General features: G+C 44.2%; 1 protein-coding gene across 3 annotated transcripts in view; it reads right to left on the bottom strand.

The window, feature by feature from the left end:
* Nucleotides 1-13752, bottom strand: part of nr3c2 (nuclear receptor subfamily 3, group C, member 2) — a 136991-nt gene extending 123239 nt beyond the window's left edge. For all 3 annotated transcript variants that reach the window (XR_014602061.1, XM_084075938.1, XM_084075939.1), the window contains exons 1-2: nucleotides 13297-13752; nucleotides 9095-10930 (exon numbers count right to left, since the gene is read on the bottom strand). Coding sequence is in view for 2 of the 3 variants with exons in the window: in XM_084075938.1 (XP_083932064.1) it covers nucleotides 9095-10911 (1817 nt within the window). In the remaining variant the exon portion in view is untranslated. The remainder of the gene's footprint in view (nucleotides 1-9094; nucleotides 10931-13296) is intronic.
* Between the last annotated feature and the right edge of the window lie 220 nt (nucleotides 13753-13972).

Below are 13972 nucleotides of genomic sequence, written 5' to 3'. Positions count from 1 at the left end.
TGAGTTTTACCCTGTGGGAGTTTATTATTTTTACACCCCAGTTCATGTCACCTTGCATACAGAGCCTGCTTCATGCGACCATAACAATTCTGTACTGATCAACATTTTGTACCCCCGCCATCACGGAATTCCTCACTGTTAATTACTGTTACTATGTAGAGCAGTGGTTCTCAAACTTTTTCATGTCAAGGACCCCGAAAATGGTAAGTATTTGGCCACAGACCCCCATCTGAAAACCTTTTGTGCCAGGGACCACCAATTTTCTAAAATAGCAGATATGCAAGTGCACAGCGCGGCACGAAGTGACGCGCTGTGAGCTTGTAGATCTGCTATTTTTGAATAGCCAACATAGACATGGATAAAGTTGTTATTGCTGGGGACCCCCCTGGAAGTGGGAACCAATGCTATAGAGGTTGTCCGAGGTGTCCGACAGGGCCTTGTGAGTTTTCCTGTTTATAAATCACAAAATACTGTTTCCTGTCCTGAACTACGGTAATCTACAAACCTACAGCAGCCTAGTCTTTAATCCGCTGGATTCGATTTATCGCTCCGACCTGCAGGTTCATAACAGTGCACAGGAGGAAAAAAATGGCATTGCCCTGTGTGTATCTCAGGCTCTCCTGCAGAAATGACATTATTAGTTTACATCTACCTTACTTCAGATACTCCACTGAGATGTCTACAGGTTTCTGGTGAGAGGAACCATCCCAAAATTAGAGCATCACAGAGCCTCATGGCTTTTAAAAGCCTTGTGTTCTGTCAAAGGTATCTGGAGTTAAGATAGTATAGATACTGAAACAGTAACTGCTCACTCATTGCAAGTCATTCTGGGTGAGAGAGCATCTGAATGCTCTAAAGTGGGAATGTACTTTGGAGCTCATCCCATTATTTCTACTCCATGACAGCAGGGTCTGGTCTTGGATACTTCACGACTCATGACAGACTTGGGGGAAGATCTGCCACACAGATAGAGCTATAGTTTCAGGCAGTCCTCAAACTGGAATGCACTCATTCTATACCATTTTCCGCCTCATGCATACGACACACATATGCTGTATGAGAGCTACTTTCTCAGCACATTCCCCTAGAGATTATTGACTTGAACTGAATTTACCTGGCTCCCCAAAGTATTATGATTGCCGACGATTCATGAAAAACAAGAACACGCCACTGCGATTGGATGTCTGCCTTTTTGCTTTTAATAGAATTTTTATGAGACGGTAAGTATCACATATTATCTCCAATATAGTATATGAAAACATTATTGGCACACAATTTATAGAATTGTATGCATCATCAATTTCTAACGGTAAAGTTTTCGGACAGAGCTTTCATCTGCCACACAGGTGCAGACACCTGAGCTCTGGGTTCTCTAAGCCCCTCCCCCAAGACACCCATTTCCACATCTCAAACAAGCCGCAGCCCGCCTTATTGTCAGTAACCCACAATGCACTGGGAGCCCCAGCGCGCGGCTGGTGATGGGATTTAATTGGATATTAGTATCCAGCAGTGTCTGAATTAATCAAATCATTTCCATCCATTAATTTAGTGGAAGAACATACAATTAAAGCCTTATTAGTGTTCTCTCAGGAGTATGCCTTTTCATCCCTCTGAAGAACATTGGGAGTTGGCCAGGGTCCAGGGCAAACCATTCTCCTTGCTCAAAATCCGGGGCTTCCTCTTCGAAGGGCCGTTCCACAGAGCTGGAGCTATGCTGGCTCCGAGCGAGGAAAAAAAGGCAATGAAAATGTCACTCCGTTGCTGTATGGTTCTGCTACTGCCACGAGCTCGGAAACACTGGAATGTGAGCTATTAACAGAAATGATATCTGTATGAAAAGAAAAACAGCACTTTCCTGGGTGTGATGTTTCGCTTTGAATTTATTAGGTCAGGTTTTAAAGCAAATTTCATTTGGTACAACATTTCTCTGTCAACCAGTTCTCAATACCCCAAATAGGTTTAGAGGAGATTTGGAGATTTGAGCAGAAAGCAAACATAATCCAGCACATTAATGTAGGTCACTCTATGATAATTTTCATATTACCATGGCTAAGTTGGCATTTCTTTGTATATTATGCACAGAAATCTGTATAAAACATATTCCTCCATAATGGACGTGAATACAAATATGTTTTTGCATCCTCTACATAGTGAATACTTACAAAAGAAGCTTAAACTTAATGTTTATTTCATATTTTCGAGATAAAACCAAGGAAGAGTCAGCCTCTGCATTTAAAGCTCTAATAATCATGCAGAATGCACACTGTCGGCCACCTGTTTTGTCTAAGAATTAAATCGGAGCCAAACCGTGACAAAAATACTGTGTTTCTGGTTAGGACAAATTCAGATTTTTTTTTCTCCCCTTACTCTCTCTCTCTCTCTCTTTCACTCTCCCTCGCTCTTTTTTTCTCCTTTTTTTTGGGTGAGTTAAAACACTTTTAGACCAAAGTAATCCAGACTGCTGTGATGAGAAGCCATTTTTAATTAAAAGCACTTTCAAAAGGCACCATGGTGAGAGAAAAAAGAATGCAGGGATTTTTCACTGTCCAAGGCTTAGAAAAAAAGATGCGATTTTGCTTCTTTGATTTCTCCTTTGTTACGTTAAAGTCTAAATCTCAACAGCACCACACCGACCTTCTTGTTTAGAGTCCAGATAGGGACTTTGCTGTGTGGCCATGAGCTGTGTCACTGACAATGGACAGCGTAGAATGAGTCTATAATGTCTAATTCAATCAATACGGTGGTAGTGCTGCAATAGGAGACTCTAAGTAAGCAGTATGCTCTGAGGATTAAACTTTAGTCACGGTACATAATATGAATTTATATAGATTGTGTAGGGTTGTGTGTGCGTGTGACTGTGTATGACTCTCTCCTGATGGGAGTGGTCTATTCCAGGATGACAATGCCTTATCCACAGGGTGCGGGGGTAACGGAATTGTTTGAGGAGTATGAACATTATGTGAATCAAAAGCTATGGCCTTCACACTCACCAGATCTCAATACAGTTGGACGCCTATGGCAGATCTTAAACCTACGCATTAAGCCATTGAGACCTGGAACTGTGTCATTTTTAGATTTGAGCTAAAAGGCATTATTTTACACCTTGGGCTATTTAAAAATAGCAGATATACAAGCTCATAGAGCTTGTAGATCGGCTATTTTTTTTAAATCGTGAAAATGTGTGCAAATCTTTGAAATATATATATTTTTAAAGCGGACATTTTTAACTCAAAACTTTGCTTCTGGGGGGTGCCTGGAACAAAATATTTTAATGGGGGTCCGCAGCCAAATACATATAATTTTGGGGGTCCTTGACATGAAAAAGATTGAGCACCACTGATATAGAAACATAAGTTTTTCAGAATACTGTTGAGATTTAGGAGACATGTAGAATCGGCTTCAGGTCTCAATGGGTTAAACCTACGCATTAAGCCCCTGAGTCTGATTACTTCGCAAGAAAAACGGAAACTGATATGCTACTCCGAAATTGCCGTCTGATGATGTGTAATTTTTAAAATCTAACCCAGTTCAATTCCTGCATTTGTTTGGTGTTAAGAACTGATTGACCAATAACAATTGCATCGGTCTATGTGTGTAAGGGACTTTAGATGGAGCTCTCCCACCACCACCGTCAAAACACCAATTGAAAGAATATATCTGGTTAGAATGGTGTTCCATCCCTCCAGCAGAGTTCCAGGGACAATCTATGCCAAGGCACATCGAAGCTGTTCTGGTGGCTCATGGTGGCCCAACACCTTGCTAAGACACTTTATGTTGGTTTTTCTTTCATTTGTCACCCGTCCGTATGTCTATATATGTCTGTGTCTGTCTTGTGTGGGTCTGTGTATAGATGTATGTCTGTTATGTGTATGGCACGCTGGCTGGCTGCCATGCAGCCCACCTCCTCCTGTCATGCTGTGTGACATTAGGTCTGAGCAGGATCTCATTAGGACCCGGGTGGGTACTGATCCCGTCAGCATCGGTTTGCCTCCCTCCATATGGGTCGCCTCCAAGGTAGCGAGCGTTCCGATCAGTGCTGTGCGATCCTTGTTACACTGTAAAATTTTGAGTGATCATTTAACTCGGAGTGTACAAGTAGAACCAAATGGACCCTTAAATATCCATTTGTTCAATGTGTACACTCAGTTAGGCCAGGTACACACTGCAGGACATTTGGTCCGATATTGCTGTCGCCGACCTTTTTTGGCGCTCGCCGACAAAACCTCCCGACCTGACGCAGATCGGCCTTTGATCGGCGAGATAATGCTCGCTGTGTGTGAAAGGCTCCGCGACACGATGTGGCCGCGATTCTCCGCTCTGCGACGGCTTTCCGACCGTTTTCAGATAACTAAATTGTTAGATATTCATCTCTGTCTGGGACAGGACAACAGACAATATCATACACTATGAACGGGGCTGCGAGCACCTTGCGAGGAGATGCACGCTACAGCCAATGAGAGCACATTATAGCCACCGTGGCTATGGAAGGTCTGTGGACCTGACCACAACAAACACATCCCCCGCATAGTTACCGTCCAGTCCTTTATTAAGTTAAACATTATTATAAAACAGAATGAGAGTGAGCGAGCGTGCTCAAAGGGGGCCGGGGCTGTTTATTTGAGACTATTGCACAGAGATAGAGAGAAAGAGAGAAAGACACAGAGAGCGAGCGATTTGTAGTATGTGTGTGTGTGTGTGTGTGTGTGTGTGTGTGTGTGTGTGTGTGTGTGTGTGTGTGTGTGTGTGTGTGTGTGTGTGTGTGTGTCGTTGTCTGTGTTGCCAGATTTTGCGAGAGAAATAAGCAACCAGGTTTGTGAAAACAAGCCCAACAAAAGCGACTATGAGCACTTTAAGCCTATATACAAATACATTGGATACTTGAAAATAGACGATCTACAAGCTCACGTTGTAGATAGGCTATTTTTAAAGAAGACATTTTGGGGGGTGGGATGTGGAATATTTAAAAAATCCACACAGATCTTGAATGGGGGTCTATGGCACAACATGTTTTCAGAAGGGGGAGGTCTGCACCTCTGTGGACAATTAATTATTATTAATTTGGGGGTCCTTGCCATGAAAATGTTTGAGAACAACTGGTTCAAACAACATTAGGAAACAAGGCCAAAAAAGCAACTACACTTTCAAGCAACTTTACAGAAAAACAATCCCAAAGTCGCTTATAATAAGCAGACATGGCAACTCTGCCACTGACCGCTTCTGCGCTCTTGACGAGCGAGCGAGAGAGGGGGGAGAGGGAGAGAGGCATATCACGGGATACGTCGATTAAAATGAATTGGAATAAACACAAATGTATGTATTGGGTCCGACTCTGGAGATAGCATCCTAGTGAACTATCCTACAGTGTGTCAGCCCTTGTCAGGGATCAATCGTGTTGTGAAGACCACAACGATATTATGACAGCCGATTTCAAGAAATAAACTCCTGCAATGTGTTCTGCTTAATGATCAGATGACTCCCCGACCACTTTAAGGTCCTTCAGTGTGTACCTGCCTTTAGTTAAATTAACACTTCAGATGTTACTGCGTATACAACACGGCATGCGCGCACGCACACTTACACACCTGCCCCACACACAAGAGCGTACATATAAAACTGAGACATTAACAGACGTGAATTTGTAGACAGTAGTCTAAGTAAACACTCACAAAGCATACAATAATTGAACAAAATGGGTAGAAATATATAGGAATATATATACATACTCTGGAAGTCCGGATAACAGTGTATACCCACAGGCATACTGCACAGTACAAATAGATCCACATAAGCTAGCCGCACACATTTGTACGAAAATAAGAGAATTTCACTAGGACAGCCATCCCACGCAGTCCACTATTGATTTAGGAACCAGGAAACCAGGGGGACTTAGGAATGAAGTTGTACACGCACTCTGGGGATAATTAATCTTACTATAAACTAGCTCAGTGAAAGTCAAATTGATTCTTTGTTAATCATGACACAGCATAACTCCATCTGACTGTGGCCAAACTAGGCCACAAATTGAGGGAGGGGGGCAGTATGAAGCAGTCTTGATGCACCACATACAGTAGAGCAAAGAAATGAAAAACAATTAGTACGCGTAAAGCATTACTATTATCAGTCAAAGCACCTTAGTTTCACCAGCAAGGATAGGGAGCTGTGTTTTTCATTTCAATTCAGCATGGATGATAACCAGGCTACATGACGCTATTTCAGCACATACACAATCATGGCTATAGATGAACCACTTTAGCCCTATTTAATACTTTCAAACACACAGCACTCGTGTGGCGCAGTGGTAAAAGTCCCTGCCCACTATCCCGGAGGTTGTGGGTTCGAATTCACCGTGTTGCATGCGGCATTGTCGGGCTTCTACGCGAACACAATTGGCCCGTGTTCGGGGGAGGGAAGCCGGGCGGGGAGGGTGATAATAGTCATTGCACGGACTCCTGCTGGGGCGGCACCTGTCAGCGCGAGTGTTGGGCAGGAGGAGTAAGTAAGTAAGGAGTAAGGCCCTATGTCCTCCCGGTGGGGGCTCCTCACTGGCAGGTGAGTCAGAAGGATTCAACAGCAGTGACAACACAGAAATGTGTGTGGGGAGGAATTAATTGACATAACGACTAAATTGGGAAGAAAAGGGGGGTAAAACATTTTTGGCTACTCAAAAAATAAGAATAAAAAAAAATATATATATATATACATACACTTTCAAACTGTTCAAGAATATAGAAAAACAGCAAATACAGAAAATAGAAGATCCACATGCACTAAGCATGTAATCTGACTGCAATTTTTACTATTTTTGAAAATGTGTGATTATTTTGAAAATGTTAAACATGAAAATAAATATGTTCATGTTCAATGACATGCCTAAAATAGGAACACCAGGTTGAAAGTTGTTCAATGGAAATGTCTCTACTTGCCAACACAACCTAAGAGGGGATAAAAATGGACAACCAGGAAAGGCAGGGCAAACGGATGTCAGTTATGAATGAGGACAGCGAGTCCTCTGGTTCAATCATACAAAATTGTAATCCAGAGCAATTTCAACCTTTGAAGTTCCATGTGATGTCATTGCCAACATTCTGCTCTCTCACCACACCAACTTTAAGTGACTGATTTGATGTCCATCGATGGTGTGTGTTAGGGCTACGTTTAATATGTTTAATTTCATTGAGTTAACAAAATGTGTTTCAAAAAAATGTTAACTGAAACTGAAACTGTACCGAAAATACGTACATTTTCTTGTGCGACACGGTCAAGTATGAAGAAGCCTTAGTCTAGGGGCTACCACGTGAAACCCTGCTGGCCAAGGATGGAACCACAGCCTTCCGTCTGTGCCTCCCATACACTTTTTTCCCTTTTAGCTTTCCATTACTGTTCATTATAATAAAGAATAATTATGGAGCAGAGTGGACTGCCCACTCTCTTTAGAAGAAATAATGACAGTCTGGACTAGATCAGGTCGGGTCACGGCCTCATTAAGAAATCAGGGAGTCCATGAGATACAGAGAGCCAACATCTCAGTAAATGTGCGGATAATAATACTGTACTTTTCCAAAGACAAACATCTGACTCTTATCAAAGTTTTTGGAAGTCCGGGCTCAAGAGCAGGATGTGTTTTATGGCTTTGTTTAGTGCTTATTACACTGAGGGAGCTCGTAAAAAAGGTGACGCAATATCATGCGAATTAACAATGTCCCCCGATGTAAAATAAAGGCGTACAGTAGATGATGGCCATGCATTTCGGCATTGTCAATGGACATTTCTCACTGCTATTTTAAGATGACACACGCACACACACACACACACACACACACACACACACACACACACACACACACACACACACACACACACACACACACACACACACACACACACACACACACACACACACACACACACACACACACACACACACACACTAAAGTACAGTACAGTATCAAAATCATATCTCTGGATTTACTGTAAACAAACAAGATCTCTGGCAGGCATTGCCCAGGGATACATTATATAACTGGTTCACATACTTTAATTTCAGCAGCATTACTGTTATTCATGATCTATTTTATGACCGTGGTATTTACTTTTATTCATCCTGCTGATGCTAATTTAGTGCCTTGTAGCCCTCGCATGCAACTAGGACAAAGCCAAACAACTATGTCAAAGTTCTACCTCACCAGACTGGCAGCCATTATAGATTTTTCTTCTCTCCCTTTGGCCCATTTGTTTTTGTTTTGGCTCGACGCCCTCGAAAAGGCAACTGTTTATTCCATCAGTTTGGCAACAAAAGTATGTGATCAATCATTCATAATTTATGACACTGCCCTATAATGGCTCACGGCCCATAAAAACAGATATTTGCATTACAAGGTCCTAACTGGACCTCCCGATAACAAACCAATAAATTCAGTTGTTGTGCATACAAAGGCGCCTGATAAGAGGCAAACTTTGCCTCTTTCACTCTCTCCCTCTCCCTGTGTGTGTGTGTGTGTGTGTGTGTGTGTGTGTGTGTGTGTGTGTGTGTGTGTGTGTGTGTGTGTGTGTGTGTGTGTGTGTGTGTGTGTGTGTGTGTGTGTGTGTGTGTGTGTGTGTGTGTGTGTTTTGTGTGTGTGTGTGTGTGTGTGTGTGTGTGTGTGTGTTTTGTCTGTGTGTGAGTCTCTCTTACAGTAGAGTACAGGGAAATAGTAGCAAAGATGATGTGATCGTATGCTGCTCTTGTGCTTTAACAATGCCCTGGACTGGGTCCCTCAGTTCCTGTTCCCCCGGCCAGCATCCCGCTGCCTTTCCCAAGCCCTGCTGTTGTTGTTATTATTTGCAGTTTCTCCGAGCAAACGCCCCAAGTCCCCTGTGCAAGTGGAGTCTGACTCAGACACACTTGGCCCTACAATCAATCTGGTATAATCAAAACAAACCCTCTCAAAGGTACTGACACAAACACTCTTTAGGAAGGAAAGTAAGGTATTACCTTGAATAAAGTTTAACAGGCAATATTGACTACAAGGAACACAGCTCCCCAAATGCAAAACTTTGACGGAGACATACTGTACTAGCCAGCTTGTGTGGACAAACACATAATGTACATGCTTACCTGGACATGTTGTCTGTGATGCAGCTCTGGCCTGGGTAGCCCTCCCCTCTGGCTGCCAGCGACCCAGGTGTCATGCCCGGCCGTGATTTCCAAGACTCCATTAACGCTGTTACAGGGGAAATTAAATTGAACAAAGGGTTGGACTGGTCCCTCATGTCGTGCCGCGAGAAAGACATTGTTCCGTGCGCTCCGATCTGGTAATGGAACGAGTGTCCACCGGAATTAACTCCAACAATGGCCGATGGGGGGATGCTGTTGTTCTCTTGGTAATAGCTGCCATCGTTGGGCTCCTGCTTGACCCCTTTCGACAGGACATTGTTGGGGAACACATCGTGCTCGTAGTTGCCGTTCATGGAGGAAATAGGGGGTCCAAGGATACCAGAGAGGCTATACTCGTCAATGTTATTCCTCAAGGACAAATATGTGGTCTCGGATGCGGGGAAGAGTCCCAGGGAGGGTGTTTGCTCTGCGCTGTAGTGATGCTGACTCATGCAGCCCTCATCCTTGTTGGGTTCCGTCTTTATATGCGTGATGAAGGGTGTGCCGCTCACGTTGCATTTGTTGGAGTTGGAACCCAGGCACATGCTCCTGAATTCAGTTTCGGGCTCGTTTTTGATGTACTTGACCATCCCCATCTGGTCCAAGCCCACGTTGTACACCTCTCCATCCACCATCTCTACCTTGGGGAACTCAAAGTTCTTGAAGTCCTGGTCCCTGGTTAGGCCTGCCGCCTCTGGACTGTTGGTGTCATTCTGCACCAGGCCCAGTCCACTGGCGGGACTGGATACAGGGAACCCACCAGAGGAGGGGTTTTGTGGACTGCTGATGTTCATAGTGTTCACTGTGGCCGGACTGGAGATTGAGGGCCTCATGCCATTGTTGCAGTTGTTGCCGTTTCCACCGATGGGGCTTGAGACGGATGACCTAATGTTACATGTGGCACTGCAGGAAGGCGGGGACCTCACGCTACTCATACTCTGAGGGCTTGACATTGGGGACCGCATAATGTTGAGGGGGCTGGTGAGAGGTGGCGAGCCAACCGTGCTGGACTCCACGGGGCTACATGTTGCTGAATTCCTGCGCTGGATGTGGGCCAGAGCCGAGACAGAGGGAGTCTGGTTCACTGGGCTGCTGATGGACGAACAGGATGGCCCGAAGCACGTGGTGGGACTGGTGGTGGACGACACCACATTGTTGCTGCCTCCGGGGCTGGAGATGGAGCTGGATGTTTTGGGGCTGCAGGACAGAGACGAGGCCAGCACAGAGGCTGAGCTCACTGGGGTCCCTGCAGAGCATTCCCTGGGTGTGGCACCGGGCTGCTGGTACCCCGGCGGCCTCACTTTGGGGCTCTTTGCGGACGCACACTGGTTCTCCTCTAGGGGCCGTCCACACAGCGGGTACATCTTCCCCGGGCTGCTGCTGCCCCCGTGCTGGCTAAAGCTGAAGTCAGCCTCCCTGGCAGCATTCATGTACAGGCCCATGGACTCAGCCACAGTTTTGGAAAGCTCCTTGGAGTCCATTTCCTGTTTGCGACCGCAGTGGAGGGAATTGTTGAAGAGTGGGAGAACAAAAGGCTGGTTCTGGTTTAGCCGGAGAACGGGCTGCTCCTTCTTCTGGGCGTTGTTGCCATCCTTGCTGTCGGCCGCGGGACTTCCGGCAGCAGGGCAACCAACGTTTACGATGTCCATGAGTATATCGTTGCCAGTCACACTGGAATCCTCTGAGGTGCAGCAGTACTCCATGGTGCCAGGGACCTGAGACCATCTGTTCTCTGTGTCATTTCCATCAAAGAAACTCTGGTATCTTTTGGTCTCCATCGTTGGATCATTGATTCACCTGGTCAATAAGACAAGATAAAATGTCCAAGTGTTAGAGTTAAATGACACATTTGGGTATTCACATAATGAGTGATGGTTCAAAATAGGCAACAGTTGACCCTTACTGGTGTAATGGAAAGTGCATTATATGTGGGGCCTGTAGGCTGAAAATATAATAGATATCAATACACATTTTAAATGGACTTAAATAAAATCTGCAGTGTAAGCGAAAATGTTATGGGAATTGGACATTTTACTGTATTAGCCATTGAATAGTACATCTGCCCCGCCTCTATTCTGCATTAATACCAATTACAACTATTTCTCAAATGTCATATACGGTAAAACCTATTTATTATGTTGTAGTAGTAATCCAACAGCCTGACAGACTTTTTCCGTATAATTTGTGATGGCTGAAAAGAGAACAACACTTGAATCTTCCTACAATTCCTATATTATAGAGGGACAAGTGCAACAGTTCAGCAAGCATAGGCATAGCAGTAACAAAATGTTCATGTTCAGATGAAGTAATAAATAGCTAGAGATTCCATTAACCACTTAAACCCCAGCGTTCATATTGTGGGTAAAACTTCCACAAAAAATAGCAGATCGACAAGCTCACAACACGACGCAGCGTGTGGCATTGAGCTTACTTTCAGCAAAAGCTTCCCCCACAATAACAGAAAACAGAAAATACACTAGTATTGAGCCCTGAGGGACTCATGTTACCCATATGGGCCGGGTTTAAGTGGAATTGCTTAAAATATTTTTGGGGAAAAACGTTGTGGATAAACTCATAAATAATGTTGTAGGCCTACAGCTAAATGTCCACAAAACTTCAAAGTGAAGTTGTACTTCCTCTCTCCCCCTTATCTCTACAGTGTTAGATGTTACAGTGTGACAAGTTCCCAGATAACAAACACATCGCAACAAGGGGTTAAATGGATCCGCATGACGTAGTTTCATGCTTTTGGTCTAAGTCCCCGCCCGTCGTGAGTCCCTATTGGTCAGTAAACACACTGGACGCCACCAACGTCATCATCAGACGCACCGCGGATTGGCCCGACACACCCGTCACTCAATAGTTATGCCTTAGCAGCCACAACATAGCTGCGACATAACTTGAAGTGTTGTTTGAGTTGAGCGCCCCGATGATGATCGATCTATACCGCACAACTTGCAAAAGAGTTTAAAGAAAAACCCTGACAACTTTTACTGCACCGGCATTGTTACGTTACGTGTCCATAATATACGCTATTGTAAGAGCTCGCATTGTCATCTAGGTTAAATATAATGTTTGCATGCTTCATATAATAACACCACATCTGCTGCATAACCTTTATATCTCGTGTGAGTGTGTGTAGCCTTATAAAAACACATGCAAACAAGGCGATGACACTGACACACGCACACGCACACACTCCCCTCTGACATGGCTCCCTAAACCGTGATTGGTGTGTGTTCTGTCACAGATTAGGGCGTGCAGGCAGCTCGCCTTTTGCTCTGGATGAGTGTTGCCATGTCCGCTTATTATAAGCGACTTTGGGCTTGTGTTTCTGTAAAGTCGCTTGTAAATATTGGTAGTTTTAGCTTGTTTGGACTTGTTTCCTAATGTTGTTTAAACCTCTGTTTCTCAAACATGTGCATGTCAAGGACCCCCAAATTAATATTTATTTGTGCCAGGGACCCCATAAAAGATTTTTTTACATCATATTTTCTTCAAGAATTCTTTGAAAATAGCAGATCTACAGGCTCACAAAGTGTCGCATCTGCTTGTAGATCGGCTATTTTCAGTTAGCCTAGTAGTTTAGGAGGCTTTGGGCTTGTTTTCATAGACCCCTGGTTGCTTGTTTGTAACCCAGAATCTGGCAACGTTGCTCTGAATGTTTCTCCACATTTTAGCTGGAGGGTGCGCAGTCTAAATAACATGCACAGACTTTTGTTTATGACCGTCACACAGCTTTAGTAATAACAACACTAAACTTATATGTTTGTATAACTGTGTATACCACAGTTATACAGACGGGAGGTCCATTTAAAGTAGCATATACAGTGGGAAGAGGAAAGTTTAATCATGTATTCGAAATCAGGCAAAATAAAATAAAAAATCTTTACCGATCGGAGGGCATATAGCAGGCTAAAGACAGCTGACAACATATGACTAATTTAGATATTTTGTATTATTTTTTAATTATTTACAGAATTGAAACTGATCAATTTAAGTTAATACTTAGGTCCCGCTTCAAACTGTAACCCATGCACATGGGACGTCATTAACCGTGTGACACTTTTAACAATCTTCCTTACAAGTTTGGATCATGTTTTCCCTGGATATTCTTGTGCAGTGGAAACATTGTAACAATCGTGCACTCTGTCCTTCCTTACCTTAATTACGACATTCAGATTTGTCAGGTGCTGGCTGTGTTGCTGGGCAGCAGTAATCCACAGGAGAGGAAAAGACATCAATATAGTTGTTTCTCCTCCACGACAATATCCTCCTCCACCCCGCTGAACGCCTTTCTAGATCTACTATTATCAATCCACTAGTTTCAGTTTGACAGCTCAGAGACAGAGAGAGAGAGGGGGAGAGAGAGAGAGAGAGAGAGAGAGAGAGAGAGAGAGAGAAGTCTACTGCGTAATAATATCAGTAGTAATCCTCAACAGACAGACGCTGTTTTGACAGAACGCGCGACAGCGGCCGATAGGGTGACAGTTTGCGAATTATCTCGCATTGTGACCGTGATGTTGCCGATCGCTAATTCTGGTCCACAGATTAAAAAAAGACTAATAAAAACAACGAAGGAGTCGGTCGGGACTTGCAGTCAACGCGACGTCATTCTGGTGTGCACACATGGACCCTCCTACTGCAAGCAGGCAGGGGGCGGCAGGGAGGAGAGGGAGGGTGGGAGAGGAGGTGGAGACTCCTGGGCACAGGTAGGTAGGTAGGTGACTGACTGACTGACTGGCTGGCTGGCAGACTGGCTGGCAGACTGACTGACTATCAATCTGGTCTGGAATTTCATGTGTTATCAAGTAGAGACTCAGGTAGCAGACTACCTGT

Source organism: Gymnoscopelus microlampas, assembly GCF_963454915.1.
Source record: "Gymnoscopelus microlampas genome assembly, chromosome: 2".
NCBI classification, from domain to species: Eukaryota; Metazoa; Chordata; class Actinopteri; order Myctophiformes; family Myctophidae; genus Gymnoscopelus; species Gymnoscopelus microlampas.
Note: the sequence above shows the minus strand (reverse complement) of the source record. Positions and strands in the feature narration are given on the sequence as shown.